The 17,341-nt window shown below is 33.8% G+C and overlaps 1 protein-coding gene across 2 annotated transcripts in view; it reads right to left on the bottom strand.

The window, feature by feature from the left end:
* The window catches only part of LOC102511393 (sodium channel protein type 2 subunit alpha), a 129,452-nt gene that overhangs the window by 56,387 nt on the left and 55,724 nt on the right, over positions 1-17,341 (bottom strand). For both annotated transcript variants that reach the window (XM_032479603.1, XM_032479602.1), the window contains 8 exons: positions 12,145-12,234; positions 11,265-11,393; positions 10,603-10,694; positions 9,446-9,718; positions 6,571-6,634; positions 4,887-5,028; positions 4,543-4,749; positions 2,985-3,272 (listed from right to left, as the gene is read on the bottom strand). In XM_032479603.1, coding sequence (XP_032335494.1) covers positions 2,985-3,272; positions 4,543-4,749; positions 4,887-5,028; positions 6,571-6,634; positions 9,446-9,718; positions 10,603-10,694; positions 11,265-11,393; positions 12,145-12,234 — 1,285 coding nt within the window. The remainder of the gene's footprint in view (positions 1-2,984; positions 3,273-4,542; positions 4,750-4,886; positions 5,029-6,570; positions 6,635-9,445; positions 9,719-10,602; positions 10,695-11,264; positions 11,394-12,144; positions 12,235-17,341) is intronic.

The raw sequence follows: 17,341 nt of genomic DNA, 5'->3' as shown, positions 1-17,341 counted from the left end.
TCATTATTTACAGAGGGAAACACATCTAAGAATACTGATCTGCTCCCCCAACAGAACTCATTTCTTTTTTTCTTGTACCCATGGTTTTTATAAGTATTTTTTTAAACCTCTCCTACATAGCCCAGTTTCTTTCATGTCTCCTTTCTGTCTTTTCATAAGGGACTTCAAATTAGTTATAAGGACATAATAGTTAAGGAATTTGTGACCTACTGGTTATCATTACCTCAGAAAGTGAGGCAGACAAATGCTTGATAATAAGAAATAAAGTAGAAATTATGTATATGTACCACTCTTAGTAAGATTTTATATTTTAACTACAAGTACGCCCCTTAATTAGAGCCAATAGAAAGGTTGGAGACAAATAAGTTATAAAATTGCACACAATGTTTCTCAAAGTTCAAAGGTGAATTATGCCACTATGCAAACTATGAAAGAGCATAGTTTACATGTGGCACTCAAATGCCATGCCACAAATAGAGAATGGACGATAAGAAAAATCTGCCATACCAAATCAACCTCTAAAAAATCCTAGTTTATCACAAATACAGAAGGAAATAATAACTTAAGAAGGTCAACAATATTTTATAAAGGTTTCAAAATAAAATATCCAGATTGTCTTGAGATATGATTAGAGATTATACTCTTGGCTTCCTTCCTTCCCCTCACCTACACTAACAAGTCATGCTGAGGTTTAAAAAATATTTCATCAAATCCACCTCCTCTACTGAGAAAATTATAATCTTGTGGTAATAGCATACATTATATTTTTTTCAATATGAAAGTAGAAATGGTTACCAACACAATCACCTTTCTGTCATGTCACTACAAAACAGTAGTTTTTAATACTTTTGGGCCTTGGGCCCTTTAAAAATCTAACAAAAGCTGTGGACCCTTCATCACTGTACCCAGGTTAAGAACTTGGCTCGCTATTTTCAGTATTACTTACAGGGTCCTACAAAGTGAGATTAGTATGATTTCAGGATTCCTCCTTTCCTCCCTCCCTTTTTTCCCCTCTCTCTCCATTGCCTTCTCCATCTTCTTAGTTACTTGTTTGACTACTTCTTTATCAGATCAAAAAAAAAAAAAAAACTCTTTAGTTCTATTTTTATACAAATCCTGCTTCAGAAACAAATATCAATTTGAGCCAGATATTACACGTTGTGTATATCAGTGATCACCTATAATGCCCACTAGAAGTAGAGGTTTTAAGATGACAGTAGGAGGAAATGTTATGTCTTTGAACAACATTTACAAAAAAAGGTGGGATTGAACCTAACATTTTCAGGCTTTACTATTTTGCCTATAATTAGTTCTACTGGATTTGAAATAAAGCAAACTGGAATAATTCTGTGGTATCAGTTGATTGGCAGTTTTAAATTTAGGTAGTTTTTCCTCATGTTACCTACTTTCCTTCTTTCCTCCCTCCCTCCTTCCCCTTTTCCCTTCCTTCAAAATGACCAATGCCATAAAAAGGAGATTTTATTTTTTAAAAATTCATATTTATTAAGATTAATATCTCCACTAATAGAATCATAATGATGTGGCAACAATATGAATAAGGTGAATAAATGTTGATATCTATTTAAAAACAAATTTGATTTCAAATTTGACTTCAACCCCACTAATCCTTTAATATATCCTACCTTATAATGTTATCTGAACTTGGAGTGAATCAGGCTGACCTATAAAAATTTTATATGTATTAAACACAGGTTATATGAGACTGTAAACTATAAAATGTACAAAGAGCATGTATAATCCTAAATATATGTATCTTTTTAAATGAAATCAAATTGTAAATTTCCTCATCAGTTTTTTAAGGATATTCTTTCCAGTCAACCTGATACAGTGGAAAGTTTAACAGTTTCAGTGTCAGGCTAAGTTTGAATGCCACCTCAACCTTTAATAACTATATGGCATTTGGCAATTATTTAACTTCACTGAGCCTAAAAAATAGTTAAAACACTGTTATTCAAGGCTGTTAACATTAATTATGATAGAATAAAAAGAAAGCCAAGCACAAACAGTCACTCAACAAATACCAGCCTTCCCCTTCCCTTCACATCTGCAGATTGGGGATGGAGATTATAGGGCTGTAGTGAGGGGTGTAATGAGTTTATACTTCAAGTAGCAATGCACCACAAAGGTGTCAGCCATTATCACTGCTATAAGTGCTGTTCAAGTTGTTACTGTTAACTGTATGGACATTAAAGTTTCACTACTGAGACACTGTATTTCTGGTAATTCTCTTGGTAAATTTCGAAGAAAATTATGGATCCTAAATTTTGAAGTTTCAGCAGCCTGTGTTGGTACATAAGCCAGAAGCATCCAGTGAACATTTTCTGCACTATATAAATCAAGGTATTCTTTCCAAGCAAGTCTCATTAAACATGAGACACAGATAATCAAGTGCAATTAAACACAGCTGTTTATTTAGTGTCATAAGTCTTCCTTAGTGTATCTCTAAGAATTTTGGTTACACTTATAGAAAAATTTTGCTTCGGTTTCCCTTGAAACAAGGACATAAAGAATATTTGCCTCATATGAAGTTTGCACATTGATGGGAACAACTGTACAGATGGACTGGCAGAATCACTCTTTACTTCTAAGAAACTGCCACTCAGAAAACCCACAGTTCACTGGGTCCACGCATCATAGCTAAGAAGGGAGAGGAACCATCTGCTAATTATTCCTCATGTGGAAAATTGCCCTAAGATGATTACGAGTCTTTAATGAAACTGCAAAATCACAAGCCTTCCCAAGCCCAGTGGGATCTATGCTCAAAAAATGTTTTCCTGGAATTCCAAAAAGTTGTAAAACTCACAAATTCCTTGAGGTGATAACCAAAACACTCAATGATCATTACCATCCAAAAGCACTATGCCATCCAGGAGGAAGGCAGTTTTATCCTTAACCAAATTCTGGCATATCTTAAAAACAGTATTTGTTATGAAAACACAATTTATATAATCTAATATTTTTACCTGGTGTGGAGAGGAAAACCTCTTTTCATATGTCAGCCTGCTTCCTTCTAAGGAAAACCGGAAACCTTTTCTTCTTATGCTGTCTTCAGATTCAGATTTGTGGACCCCATCTTCCTTCTCTTCTTCTCCAGACTGTTCTTTCTGTTTCTTTTTCTTCCTTCTGTTTTTCAGCTCTTTTTCACTCTTCGAGCTCAACTTTGATGCTACTGAAGAACTCTCTGAGAAAACCCCAATCCCACCAGCACCACTGAAGTCTCTTGATTCAGCAGATGCTGCTGCAGCTGCTGCCTAGAAGGGTCCAAGGGAAATGGTAGCTGTCTATAAACTTTGACAAACACTATCCATGTTTCTGCTTAATTTATCTTTGGTATCGTGAATATATGATCTTGAAAAATTATTCTCCATTCGAGTATGTATTTTGGAAAATAATGCATTGTCATTAGGCCAATTAAAGAATTAAAATTAACAGAAAAGTGGAAGATGATATGTGACTTTGATGAAAATCTTCAAGCTGTGGCCTCACACTATGCTTTCTAATTATCTAATAATATGAACAAGACACTCAAATATCATAATGATTTTTCCTGTGATTTAAAGTATCATGAGAAAGAAAGAATTTAAGAAATAAAGGTTTCCTATTTCAACTTGACCCATCACACTTCCACTTGACAGTGACTTTTAGTGCCACTCTAAATGATTAAATTTAATTCAGTCAAGAATTTTGTTTTAATAAACTTTTCTTCTCTTTGACTTAAAATGGTTATTTCACTAAGAAATGCACAATAAAAACATATTATAGATTGTAAATAAGAAAATCCTAGATCATGTCATCTAAGTGAATTTGTAAATTACAATAGCACTGTTGTTGGAAAGATAACGTTTTCAATATTATTGCTGCTACCCCAGTATATTTTATTTATCTGATCTTTATTACATATTTAGGATACTCAGTGTTAAAAAGGAACTGTACTCTATACCCAAGAAAAGCTGAGTGTAGGCTGTATTATAGAATTTACAGGGTAGTAGGCAAAGAATGTAAAGATTTCACATGTTTATGTACCAGTGTTTTCTTTATGCAAACCACAAACTTGCATTTAAACACTCTTCAAATAGAAAATAAATACTAAATAGGTCTTTATCTTTCCAGACTCTCTGAAATAATCTCATTTTGACTCTGGTTTTCTGACTTTTCCCACCTCTAGTAGCACTAATGAAGCAGCAACCCAAGAGATTAAAATACTTTGATTGAAGGCATGTAGGCCTAACTACTTTGTAAGCTTGAGTGAATCAGGGGTCACAAGGAAGAAAAAATGTCAATAAAGCAATTATAATTCTCCATGTTTGGATGCCATTATTATTGACAGCAAGTAATCATCAAAATAAAATAATAATCTCCTAATAACCAAATAGGTTCCTAACACTTACCAAACACACATGACATGTTTCAATTGTCAATTACCACTGCTGATTTTGTACGCTAAATGCCTCTGATCTTGATGGCGTGGTCAGAGAATTGAGATAAACAAACACAAAAGGGCTCAATGCTTGCTTACTATACCTGAGCTTCTTCTTGTTGCTTTTTTAATTGTTCCAGCATCTGCTGAAATTCAGCTTCCTTCTGTTCAGCCTCTTCCAGCGTTGCTTGATTCTGTTCCTCATAGGCCATGGCCACCACAGCCAGGATTAAATTTATAAGGTAGAATGAGCCCAAGAAAATGACCAGCACAAAAAATATCATGTATGTTTTCCCAGCAGCACGTAGTGTCTGCAAAAGTGGAAGAGATATTTTATTAAATTTTATATAGGATGTTACATGCTCACACTCTAAGTAATAAAGTATTTTATAGCAATTCTATCTCAGTATTTCATGCTTTCCAGAAGAATCATTTTATCTGTTCTCACCAGTTGATAAAGGTTTTCCCAGAAGTCTTGAGTCATGAGACGAAATAGGGACAAGAAAGCCCAGCTAAAGGTGTCGAAGCTTGTGTAGCCATAGTTGGGGTTTCGACCAGCCTTCACACAGATGTATCCTTCTGGACACTGGCTATGATTAAGTTAAAGGAAAGAGAGGAAGTCAGTAACTGCAAGTTTGATAGCTGGCTTTCCTGTTTTTATAGACATCAATGTCTATTTTATATGACATCAGGGAAAGCAGATTTCTCTCACTTTACCCAGTGCTCAATCCAGTACCAAGCAGACTGATTTACATAACAACACAATCTTCTAAATCTATTTATGGATTCCTCTGTGAGTCCTGACTGTTGTTATTATATTTATCACGTCTCATATAAAAGCAATCATATTATGATTACCATCTTCTGGGATTTGTGGACATGAACAGAAAAATAAGTCTACAGGGAAAAATTATAGATTTTCACTGAAGGTGTCTAGAGGCAGAAGTGTGCTTAATGTGGTGGGAGGGAAGAGGGGTGAAGAAAGAATGGGTGGTGGCACACTGAGAGGAATGAATTAGTCTGCAGAATAAAGATTTCATAGTGTAACCTTAATGATCGAGCTGACCTTGCCTCAGTATTGTGCCTGACACTTCTGGACTTCATAATCTCGGGCAAGTTTCCCAACCTTGCTAGTCTTGGAACACCTCGTATGTAAGAAAGGGCTAATAACAGAATCTGCCTCCCAAACTTACAAGCATTGAATAAGATACCACACGTAAAGCATTTAGTATAATACAGACAAGGGGTTAAAATCAGTCTGTTTTACTTATCACTAAGATCTGAAGATAATGGCAGCCCAATCTTTAACCATATGAGCCAAATGCAAAGCCTGTTACTACTGGGAATTTTGCTGCGGGTATTAGTTACTAATGTCCACAATATCATCTTCCACAGAAAGAACATTACTCTTGTTTATGATTCTAAAGTCTCGTCGAATGGAAAAAGGTAACTATTTCTCTGAATTTTCCTCCTAGCTTTAGCTCCAGGTACAATGCTTTTTAATAATAAGCATTCACATGACGCCAATCATAATAATTAAAAGCATTTATTTAGTGCTATAATAGCTATACATTTCATTAATCCATTTAATTCTCATAGCCATCCTATCATTATACTCATTTATCTCGTGTGGAAACCGAGGCAAGGAGAGACGACATTATATGGTAGAGTCCCAGTTTGAATCCATGTAAACTCTCTAGTCTATGTTCTTAACCACTTTGCTAAAATATGCTAGATGTGTACTTACTACACCTTGGATGTTGACATTATCTTCAGATAGCTTACACTTTATGCCATGGGGACTACATTAGCTTATATAGAATATCACACTTATAAAAGAACATGCTTATGAATTCGATTAACTTAAGCTTCTTATGTATTTCTCTCTATTTTCCATTGAACTAATTTGGAAGATTAGCTGTGACCTAGTATGGAAAAATAATTGCTGGGTATGAGTGTGTGAAGGAGGTGAGAATCCACACTTATCCCAGCTATTTTGAGAGTCAGCGTGAAGTGGAATTTATGCAGGGCTCTGAATGAGGAGCAAGCAGGGGCTGGGTGGGTGGGAGATGGCAGGTTACTGAGGCTGATGCAGCAGTGCAGACTGAGACTCAACACCAAACATCACTTACCCAGCATCTGAGCTGTTGCCACAAAGCAGAGCATCATTTTGCCCTTCCAAAAAATAAAAGTGACCTATATAAAAGAGCAAGGAATAGAAAGAATCATTAAAAAAACAAACAAACAAACCCTTGAAACACTCCAGCCATTGTGTCTAGGGAATAAAGCTCACATTTTAAAAAACCAAAATGAAATTGAATAAAATAATAAATATGTGCATGGCTAAATGAAAATATTTTAATAATAACTGAATATTAAACACATGTTAAACCATTTTGAATTAAACAAATGTTTAGAAAATCTGTTTTAAAAAGAGATTTTTTTGTAGGGAATAACTATTGTACCATTTTCTATCAATATTTCTTGTAAATAATTTAAATTGCTTGGGATAATTCAAAAAAGAGCTGCCAAATTAAAGCTGTTTGCTTGGCACAAAAAGTGAGAGAAAGGAAAGCCTTGTTGCTTTTAAATGCTGCCATGAAATAACATTTTGTTTTACAAATACGTTTTGCCTGTACTCAAAATATATTCAGACTTTTTTGCCCTACCAATTTTGACTTAATTTCTTGTGAAAGTGGGCTTATGTGTTTGTTCTTTCTATGATAGTATAAATAACTGTTTTGTTTTGATATTTGGCTTGATTACTTCTTTCAAGATAAACTTGCTTCTTTAGAGATACATATTTTCTAAGTATACCTAGTTATTTACTTTTAAGGAATATCTTGTATATATATAACTTTAATAAGTTACAAAGATGATCTCAGGAAACATACATATGCATAAGCATACATATTTACATATTCACATACGAAAATACACAGACACAAACACATTAAAAGACACACAGATATATATTCCACAAAAAATTTTATGATAGTTTTCAAGAATATTTAAAGCCTATTTATATTCAAGGAATACCATAATATATTATACAGGTCAATATGGGGCATAGTTGAACAAAAAAATTTTAGATCCTTACCTCATAATATATATAAAAAATTATAGATGTTTAAAGATTAAAGACTTAAAGACAAGTCCATTAATATAATATAAGAATACATAGGTTTTCTTTTTAATCTCGAATATATAGGTGGCTGTTTTATATGTAGAATATCTATGTGAAAAATTTTATTATCTCTGAATTGAGAAGTATTATATAAACTTAAATATGGAAAAAAGAAAACAAATTTGATGACTTAATTGCCTAAAAATCAAAATCACTTAGGCATCAAAAACAAACAATAAGAAGAAAAACAGGCTGGAGAATATATTTGCCAATAAAATACAAAATGTTAATATACTTGGTAAATTAAAGAGTTCTTATGAATTTCCCAAAATATAATATCACCTGATAGAAAAACGGGTAAAAAAATCAACAAATAATTCACATTATAAGAAACATATAACTTGCTAATGATACTAATAAAAATACTGTAAATTCTACCACATTAATAACTAAGGAGGATACACTTTTCCTTCTACTAAAAGATTTTAAAATATGATAGTAGTCAATATTAATGTGAATCCAGTAAGATGGCCATTGCTATCACAGGTATATAGTGGTATGATCCCTCTGGAGAGCAATTTGATAGTATGTGTCACTAGCCTTAAATTGGTCATACCTTTTCATTCCCCAAAATTCTATTAATTAAAATATATCTGAAGGAAACAATCAGAAATAGAAAAAAATTCATGTGCAAAGATTGTCCATTGTGCTGTCAATTTATAATATTGATGTATTGGAAACCCCATAAATAATGAAATCATTTGTTTTATTTATTCATTTATCCAGTGAATCTTATCTGTCTAGTATAAATCTTCATAAGAACACTAATTCTTAAAACATTAGTAAGGTAAACAAGGTCCTACTGTAAAGCACAGGGAACTATATTCAATACTTTGTAACAGCCTATAAAGAAAAAATACGGAAATACATATATATGTATAACTGAATCACTATACTGTACAATGGAAACAACACAACGTTGTAAATGGATTATACTTCAATTTAAAAAAAATTAATATAATGTGAGAAGTGATAACATTTCATATGGTTCTAAAAACCACAGCAGATACCACAGACTAAGTATCCCAGTGGAGTACTGATAATCAAGAGACCAGTGGAAGTTGGCTAGCTAATTGTGCATAAAAAGGGAGGGACTTGGACATGCCAATGACAGGGGCTGGCTTCAATGATAAGAAATTATAGTAAAGTACAACGTAAGTATATTCTGATGTCTATCCCTACAATAAAAATCAAACTATACTGATAAACAACTCTCACACAATTACTGCTACCACAGAGATAAACTAGAGTAAGAATATTACAGGGTTAGGTTTTGAGTTTACACTTTCTCTTATCAATAAGTGGCTTGCTGGATTGAGGTTGCTTAACTTTCTGATGAGTACACCAATTCAGATTTCATCCTGGTGAATGGTTTTTCTATTTCCAAATATATCATATGCACTCAGTACATATACTGAGTCAAGCACATAGGGCCAGATTATTCTTCCTGAGTCTTCTTAACAATCCATTTCGGCAAAATGCACTGAATAGTTCAAACTACTGATTTATTTATTAAGATGACTGAAAACTGATTAATGCCTACCAAATAAATATTTTTGTTTATGTAGCATTATATTGTATTGCTTTCAACACTGGTTTTGGAAAATAAAACATTTCCAAATGGTAACTTTTATTATGTTGACTGACAGATAAGGAAAAGTGAGTAAGATATCATTTGATTTCTGTATCACATGTATTAAGTTATCTTAAATTGGTCTAAGTAATCTTGTTCATACCAAAATTGAGACAATTTTCATTATATATATATTTTTAATATTTAAAGGACTAAACAACTTAATGGTTGAAAGAGTATATCTTACTTTTATCTTCAATATAGTCATCCCAGTTAAACATGCTCACTGTCCTATTGAAAGTGGTACCATTCCCATCCAATGAGTTATTAAAAAAGGAGGTGATGTTTATTTCCAAGGAAGAATTATCTGGGGGCCACTGCAAACATTTATTTCTCAGGTTGCCCATAAACAGCTGTAATCCTATTAGGGCAAACACGCTCAGACAGAACACAGTCAGGATCATTACGTCTGAGAGCTTCTTCACCGATTGAATTAGGGCCCCCACAATGGTCTTCAGACCTATAAATAAAATCAAAGGGAGGAATATAAATATATTATGCAAAAGCTACTTTACAGACAAAAACATCATGAGCTTGTCCTGAAAAATAAAGATGTCATGCAGAATGCCAACAATATTAGTTTAATGTTTGTGATTGGATAACATTTTTATGAAAAGCCTGCTAGCTGGTGAAAATGAATGAAAGCAGAATTTGTATGTTCATTAGAAAACTGTGAATGGAAATAAACCAAACGTGTATTTCCAAATATTCCTTAGAGCAAAAGAAATGGTTTTGTTATTCATGCTTAAACATTAACCTTGTGTAAATATTTTGCTTTTATTTGCAGATGTCTTACTCCCTAACCTCTTATTGATTTTTAGAAAAATCTATATGAATAAAATAGTAAGAAATCTTGAAGTAACTGAATTATGAGGTTATATTTTTGTGAATTCTGCAAGCTTGAGTATGGGTTAAAAAAGGAAGACATCTGAAAACTGAGCCCCATGCAGCACTCATGCTATCCCTTGCTTTTTCATTTACCTGCAGTTAAGAAAATTACCAGTTTTACACCTAACTGGTCAAATTTGCTTCAGTTTGAATGCCTTATAGTGTAGCTTCTATGCAGAAAGCTTGATGTTACAGGACGCAAACCATGTAGCCTGTTACTGCAAATGCCTCATGCAAAAACTTGTTAAACTCAAAGGCTGATTTAGAACAATTAATTTTAAAGAAAGCAACTAGTAAAAACAAAGAATCAAATCCATCCAAAATATGATGTACTGATTCTTTCTTTTTTACAAATTTTTTTGCAATAGGTGACAAGCAACAAGGCGTACACACAAAAGCTGTGATTGTAGCACCAATGCTGCTAAACTCAGCCTCGGTGTTTAACCTAGCTCTCACCTGGAATGACTGAAATTGTTTTCAATGCTCGGAGAACTCTGAATGTTCTCAACGCTGAGACATTGCCCAGGTCCACAAACTCTGTCACATATCTGTAATAGGGAGTTCACACACAAACACAATAACAGAACACAAGAAACAGTTGGAGATATAAGGGGCCTACCACCTTATACCAGTTTCTTCTTACCTGGAATTACAGAAATAGTTTTCAAAGCTCTCAAGACTCTGAAAGTTCGAAGAGCTGAAACATTGCCTAGGTTTACAAATTCTGTTACATACCTGTAGAATTAAATCAGAGTTATTCAGAATTTAGGGAAATCTAAGTCGGTCTTTTATCAAGACCTTTTCAACTTCAAAGAGTGTTGCCATCAGATTTCCCAATTAAGAGAAAAATGGCATTATCATCAATCATAATCTCTATTACTTGGGAAACTTATTTTATTGCTTTACAGTTCTAACAGAAATCAAAGCCATATAATTTACTATGATAGTCCTTAATTTCTCCAAAGTGCATAATTTGATTGGAAGAAAAATATCCTAAATTCACATGATAACTAAGAAAAATGCTTGATCTGTTAAGGGAAGCCACCAAGGAGAAATACAGTGTTGGCACCCGCCAATGATTTACTCTTCCCAGATAGAAAATGTATTAAGATACTTACGCAAAAGTAATGACAGTGAAATCCAACCAATTCCATGGATCTCGTAGAAATGTGAAATCTTCTAAACAAAATCCCCTTGCAAGTATTTTTATAAGTGATTCAAAAGTATAAATTCCTGTAAAGGTGTACCTGAGAGAAAATAGCCAAGCCCACATTAAAGATCTAGTAGGTAATTTACATGTACATATCTTAAAGGAGACTTAAACAACAAATACAAATTAAAGGCTTCCATATTGTTCTGTATCAGTCTCTCTATGATGTGGAGCTTAGGTAGAGTTTAAGGAAAAAAGAAACATTACATTCTGAGAGACATTCTCATTGACTGTAACTAAATGAGTATTGTACTTGCTACATTAATTAATTTGAAGACCCAAATAATATGGTTTTATATGAAGATACTATCTGAAATACACTGGCTTTTGGTCTGATTTAAGCAAATAGTTATTAATACAAAAATAAATGAAGGATTTTTATTTAATAAAACATGCATCTTTAAGAGCCATGATATACATTACTAATAAAACATAGAAAGGTGATAGTCATGAGGAAAAGAACATGAAAACTAGGTATAATTTTTATCATCATGCATTAGCAATCACTGATGATCTTCAAAAGAGTATAAGACTCAAAAGGAAGATAAAGGACCACAAGTACTGCAGTCAAATCAGTGCAGTACTTTGAGCAACCGAATGAGCCAGTGCAAGCTTTGTCCTACAGAAAATTAGTGGTTAAAATGAACTTGAATCATTGTCTAAATGGTATGAAGTAGCTAGTATGATTTGCTAAAGAAACCCTGATGAGGTTTCAAGATGTTAGACGCACAATATGAAAGATAAATGGACAACAATATTGAATGACTTTTTTAAAATCTTCTACTTACTCCACATTCTTTGTCCAGTCTGGAGGGTTACTCATGGTCATAAACACACAGTTGGTAAGAATAGTGCACATAATGAGCACATTGAATAAAGTAGAAGAATATCGTCAAGGAAAACAAAGTTCACTGGAAAATTTCACTTTCATACACCATCATATCTTTCACCACCATGAAGTTAGCAGTTTTATGCTCCTATTATTTTATTATTGAGTTTGCTTTTTCCATTTCTGTAATTTTAACAAATTCATATCCAAGCCATGTCAGGCCAAACCATCAACTATTGTGATGCTATTTATGTGTTTTTAGTCATGAAAAACATTAAATGCAAAGAAATTGGTTCACTGGTAAGTAATTTATTGATTTAAGGTTTTTTTTTTTTTTTTTGAACGGCGACTAACGTGTAAGCTCAGCATGTATGAAACTGACAAAAATTGAACAAGAGAATTCAACCATCTCTCAGTATCCGTGGGAGACTGGTTCCAGGACCCAGCGGATACCAAAATTTGTGGATGCTCAGGGCCCACAGGGCCCTCTATAGCTGTAGGTTTTACATCCTCGATTCAACCAACCACGGATCCTGAACATTGTACAACGTCTACTGCTGACTGAATCTGCGGGTGCAGAACCTGTGGATATAAAACCCCTGGATTCGAAGAGCTGAGTGTAACTGAATGCGTTGTAACTCCATCCTAAGGGTTTCTTAGGTGGAACATCTTCAGTAAGATTCTAAGTGGAATATATAATATACAGTAATTGCTCATTAAATTCTGAATAGAAAGATAAGATGGCTGGTGTTAGTACTGGCATTTCTTGGGATTGTAACTGTGGCCCAATTACTTATTAATTTCCCTAAGCTTTGGTTCACTTTGTTATAAAAGTGAGAAAATACCATTTCACAGGATTTCTTTCAGGATCAAATTAGTTAAAATATGTTACAGCTACTACAATTTAATGTGCCTTGTACATGGTAGATACTCAATAAATTGCTTTCCTAATTTCCTGAATCAGAGAGGACACTACTTAAAACCAACATGTGGTTTGTTTCACTTTACACCACTTTGCCTTTGCAGACATAGTCAATGCCCTTCACTCTCTTTTATGTTGAAAAACAGCAACAAAAACTCTTTAAGAAAACATTCAATAGTCAGATAGTTGAAATAATTTTTTTTCATGTTTAATAAAAATCACAAAAAGGATTTGTTGTAGTTATGCAAAACAAGAGCCTTACTCAATCTGGATTTAGAAACAATAAAAATTACAGTGAATAAATGCTATTAATATCCCATCTTGCTCTTTATTTTTATTATAAATCTTCACATTACTTACACATAGCAAAATATCAGCATGATTTTAAGTGCAGTAAAATACAACAGTGAATAGCCAATGTTGTGTTAATCTATAGAGGAAATTTATTTGCACCTACAGCTGACTTTAGTCAAAGCAATCATTGATTTTTCATTTTGACTAGCAGTGATATAAGGCATATGCTTAATTCTCAGCTTGTTCAAATGCATCCACATGAAAAGTCGTAAGTGAATGATGTGGATCAGCCACGTGAGGGCACTACAACCTAGAGAACACAGAAAAACACCATTTCAAAGAAGAAACACATGTTTTTCCTTTATTGCTAGAAACAAACACAAAATAAGATAAAATTAAAGATGACTTTCTATTAGTATATAAAGCTAGAAGACCCTTTGTGTCTGTGTCTGTTAGCCTGCTAGGCCCTGTAACTCCCCATGGCAGAGTGGCACCATTCAAAATACAAGGTTCCCAGCCTCAAACATGCACAGTCTTAAATTTCTCCACTTCACTGTACTTCCTACTCTGCAAAGATAATTTCAAATATTTCCAACTCTCATCTCATCTCCTCCTTCCTTCCCCATTTCAAACTGATGACCTTATTTCCTACTTCACTGAGAGAAGAGATAGCATCAGACTGCCACATCTTTACTTCCCACTCCCAAACTGACAAACCTTTCTGTGCTGGGATCCTTTCCTTCCTGTTTCAACGAGGGTAGTTTTCAATCCCTCTACCCATACTCTGGACACCTCCCACTGGTCCAGAACACTTCAGAAATCTCTTCTCTCTTCCTTCTCTTATCTTTAGTAACTCCCAGTTAATCCACGTTTCCCTATCAACACAAACTTGCTTAAGCCTCTCTTATATTGGAGGAAATAAAAGAGAATACTTTCCTGTAATCCACAATCTTGTAACTACTCACAGCCCCACTTTTCTTTTCCATTTCACAGTCAAACTTCTTGAAAGATATGTTTTTCTTTAATTTCCCTCATTTTTCTCTCACATTCTCAGCCAACCAGTTTTCTTTCTAGAATATGACAAACAACTTCATGTTCACTGAAAACAGAAGGATAATTTTGAGTTCTTATTTGGTTTGCTCTCTCAGCAGCATTTGACAAGCAATTATTCTTCTCCCTTTCATTACACTCTCTTACTTTTGTTTTCTTGAGGTCCCAATCCTTTGATTTTTCATGCCTCAGGGCAACACTTTTTTGGTATCCTTTGAAATATTTCCCTTTTTTAAAAGAAGGGCATAGGATATCCAAGCCATTTCCCCCTCTTCTGCTATATTTATCCTAGTAGAGCTCATCAACAAACAGCTCCAAGTACCATTTACATATCCACTGATCTCAAGTATTTCTTTCCAGGCTAGACCTCTCTTCTGAACTCCACACACCCAATTGTCCATATTATATCTGCACTTATGTATACGTATCTCATCAACACCTCAAATTTTTTTGTATTCTAAAACTAAACTAAAAATATTTTCATTTTATCTCTCTGCTCCCCTTAAATACTGCTCCTTTGAACATCTCTGTATCACAGAAAATGTCTCATGATCCAGCCAGGAACCTAGGAGCAATCTCACATTTTTCTCTTCCCTAAACCTCCACAATCAACTCAACACCAAATACTGTCAATTCTACCTGCTATCCCTAGACTCAGTGCACTTTCTTTTCCAATCCTCATATCACTACATAGTCCAAGTGTCCATCAAATCTAACCTAGATTACAGCAATTTCATTCAAACTGGCCTCTCTAAATCCATGTCTGGTTCCTTTCAATTTTTTTCACACTGTACCAAAATGATCTTTGTAAATGTAATTTGGACCATTTCAATAACTTTCCTCTACTCTTAGGATGATGATCAAATATCTTAACAAAGAGTGAAGAGTTTAGGAGATCTAACTCCTGTCTACTTCTCCAATTTCATCTTCTTTACTCTTCATTCCACTCTCCCAGTCCAATATTATTATAATTGTTTTAGGTCATGAAATGAAACATGTTCTTACTCATGTCAAGGTCCTCACAAATATCAATTCTTTTTCCAGGAAATGCTCTCTACTTCACTTTAGCCAAGTCATACTTTTTCTCTAGTACTCAGATTAAAAGTTATTTTCAGTAAAAAGCTTTGCACAATAGCACCTTGGGCTTCAGCAAGTTAATTCTTTAAGGCTCAGTTTTCTTATGTAAATGAAGATAATACTATTAATACTTTCCTTAGAGGATACAGTTATTTTTATTACTATTAATCATTTATTAATTATAAAAATGTAGGGCATTTCTTTATTATTCTTAAGAAAGGGAAAGCCATTGTTTGTTCTGTTCAAGGACTTTGCAATAATATATAATATTCAGAGAAGTTGCAGAGAAAATTTTAACTAAATATGTATATGAACTAGAGGTAGAATATAGTTTTATGTAAGATGTTTTCTAACATAAAAACAGAGAATTCAAAGCAAAGTAGATAGGCCTCTTTTTACACATTGGTGCATATGTGTGAGACAGCAGAAATATTGACTAAATGTCATATACATACATACATATATATATAGAGAGAGAGTTAACTCTTGAGTTGTTTAATTTTGTTATTAACAAACTCCTAACTATGTGATAATATGTGATAACTTTTGAGCATTGGAAGCAGGAGAAATAGAAATCATAAGTTGTTTACCCTCCTTTCCCACAGATCTATGTAATTCTTGCATGGAAAACCGTGATGTTTTTGATTTCTACATATATCATATAATTTTGGGATAAGCTCACTTCTTATTTAATGAATTAGTAAATTGGAGCCACTGAAAATAACCTTTGAAATGCACAGACAGATATTGGTAATGCCCTAGTACATTATTTATATCTGAGGGTTTAGAAATCAGTTTTCTTCTGTTAGGTGGAAATTGCAAAGCATATTGAGCTGAGAATCAAAAACCTAGTCTGAAGTTTTAGCTCTGCCACTTAAATAAAATGTAGCCTTAGAGAAAGACTAAACATGTCTGGACTTCAAAGAACTCATCGCAAATTGAGAAGGTTGGGACTGACCACATTATGCTTCTGTCATTTAACAGCTCCTAACTCTAGTGCTGTATAAGCATTCTGTTTGCAAAATCAAGCCTCAAGAAAGTAGTGATTTGTAAGACTTCTTTGTGGAATTCCTTAAACAATATGAGAGTTTTCCTTTGCTAATCTCGCAGCAGCAGCTGCTGCTAGAATTGTAACTACTACTGCCAACAATAGCTGTCTTAGCTACCATTTATTAAGTTCCTACTAAGTGCTAGTTATGGTGTCAGGTAGTTACATATATTTATTATTACTGATTTGTAAATTATGATTGCAATTTTATAGATGGAGAAACTGAGATTCAAAAAGTTGGAGTAACTTGGCCCAAGGTCATAGAGCCAGAAAGTAGATCTCAGAGGTGGTGTTTGCAATCAGGTTTCCTGACACCAAAAGCTGTTTTTTTTATTTTCCTATTCTGTGTGAATGATAGGCAGTTCTGCATTATTGTGTGATTTGGAGTGTTTCAGATCTTTGCCATCGCTTTAAATACAATCTGTACACTAACATCTCTCAAAGTTATACCTCTAGCCCAACTCTTTCCTGAACTCCAAACTTGCATTACATTTAACTCTTCAATTCCCCCACTGAATAATAGTCACTTCAAAAAAGTATGCTCAGGTTTAAACTCTTCTTTTTATTTTTTAAAGTGGTAGTATTTATTTATTTATTTATTTATTTATTTATTTATTTATTTATTTATTTATTTATTTAGGAGGAGAGGTAATTAGGCTTATTTATGTATTTACTTTTTAATGGAGGTGCTGGGGACTGAACCCAGGACCTCGTGTATGCTGAGCACCCACTCTACCACTGAGCTATACTCTCCCCCAAATCCAA

This window comes from Camelus ferus, chromosome 5 (genome assembly GCF_009834535.1).
Source record: "Camelus ferus isolate YT-003-E chromosome 5, BCGSAC_Cfer_1.0, whole genome shotgun sequence".
Taxonomy (NCBI): domain Eukaryota; kingdom Metazoa; phylum Chordata; class Mammalia; order Artiodactyla; family Camelidae; genus Camelus; species Camelus ferus.
This window is presented reverse-complemented; position numbering and strand designations above follow the sequence as displayed.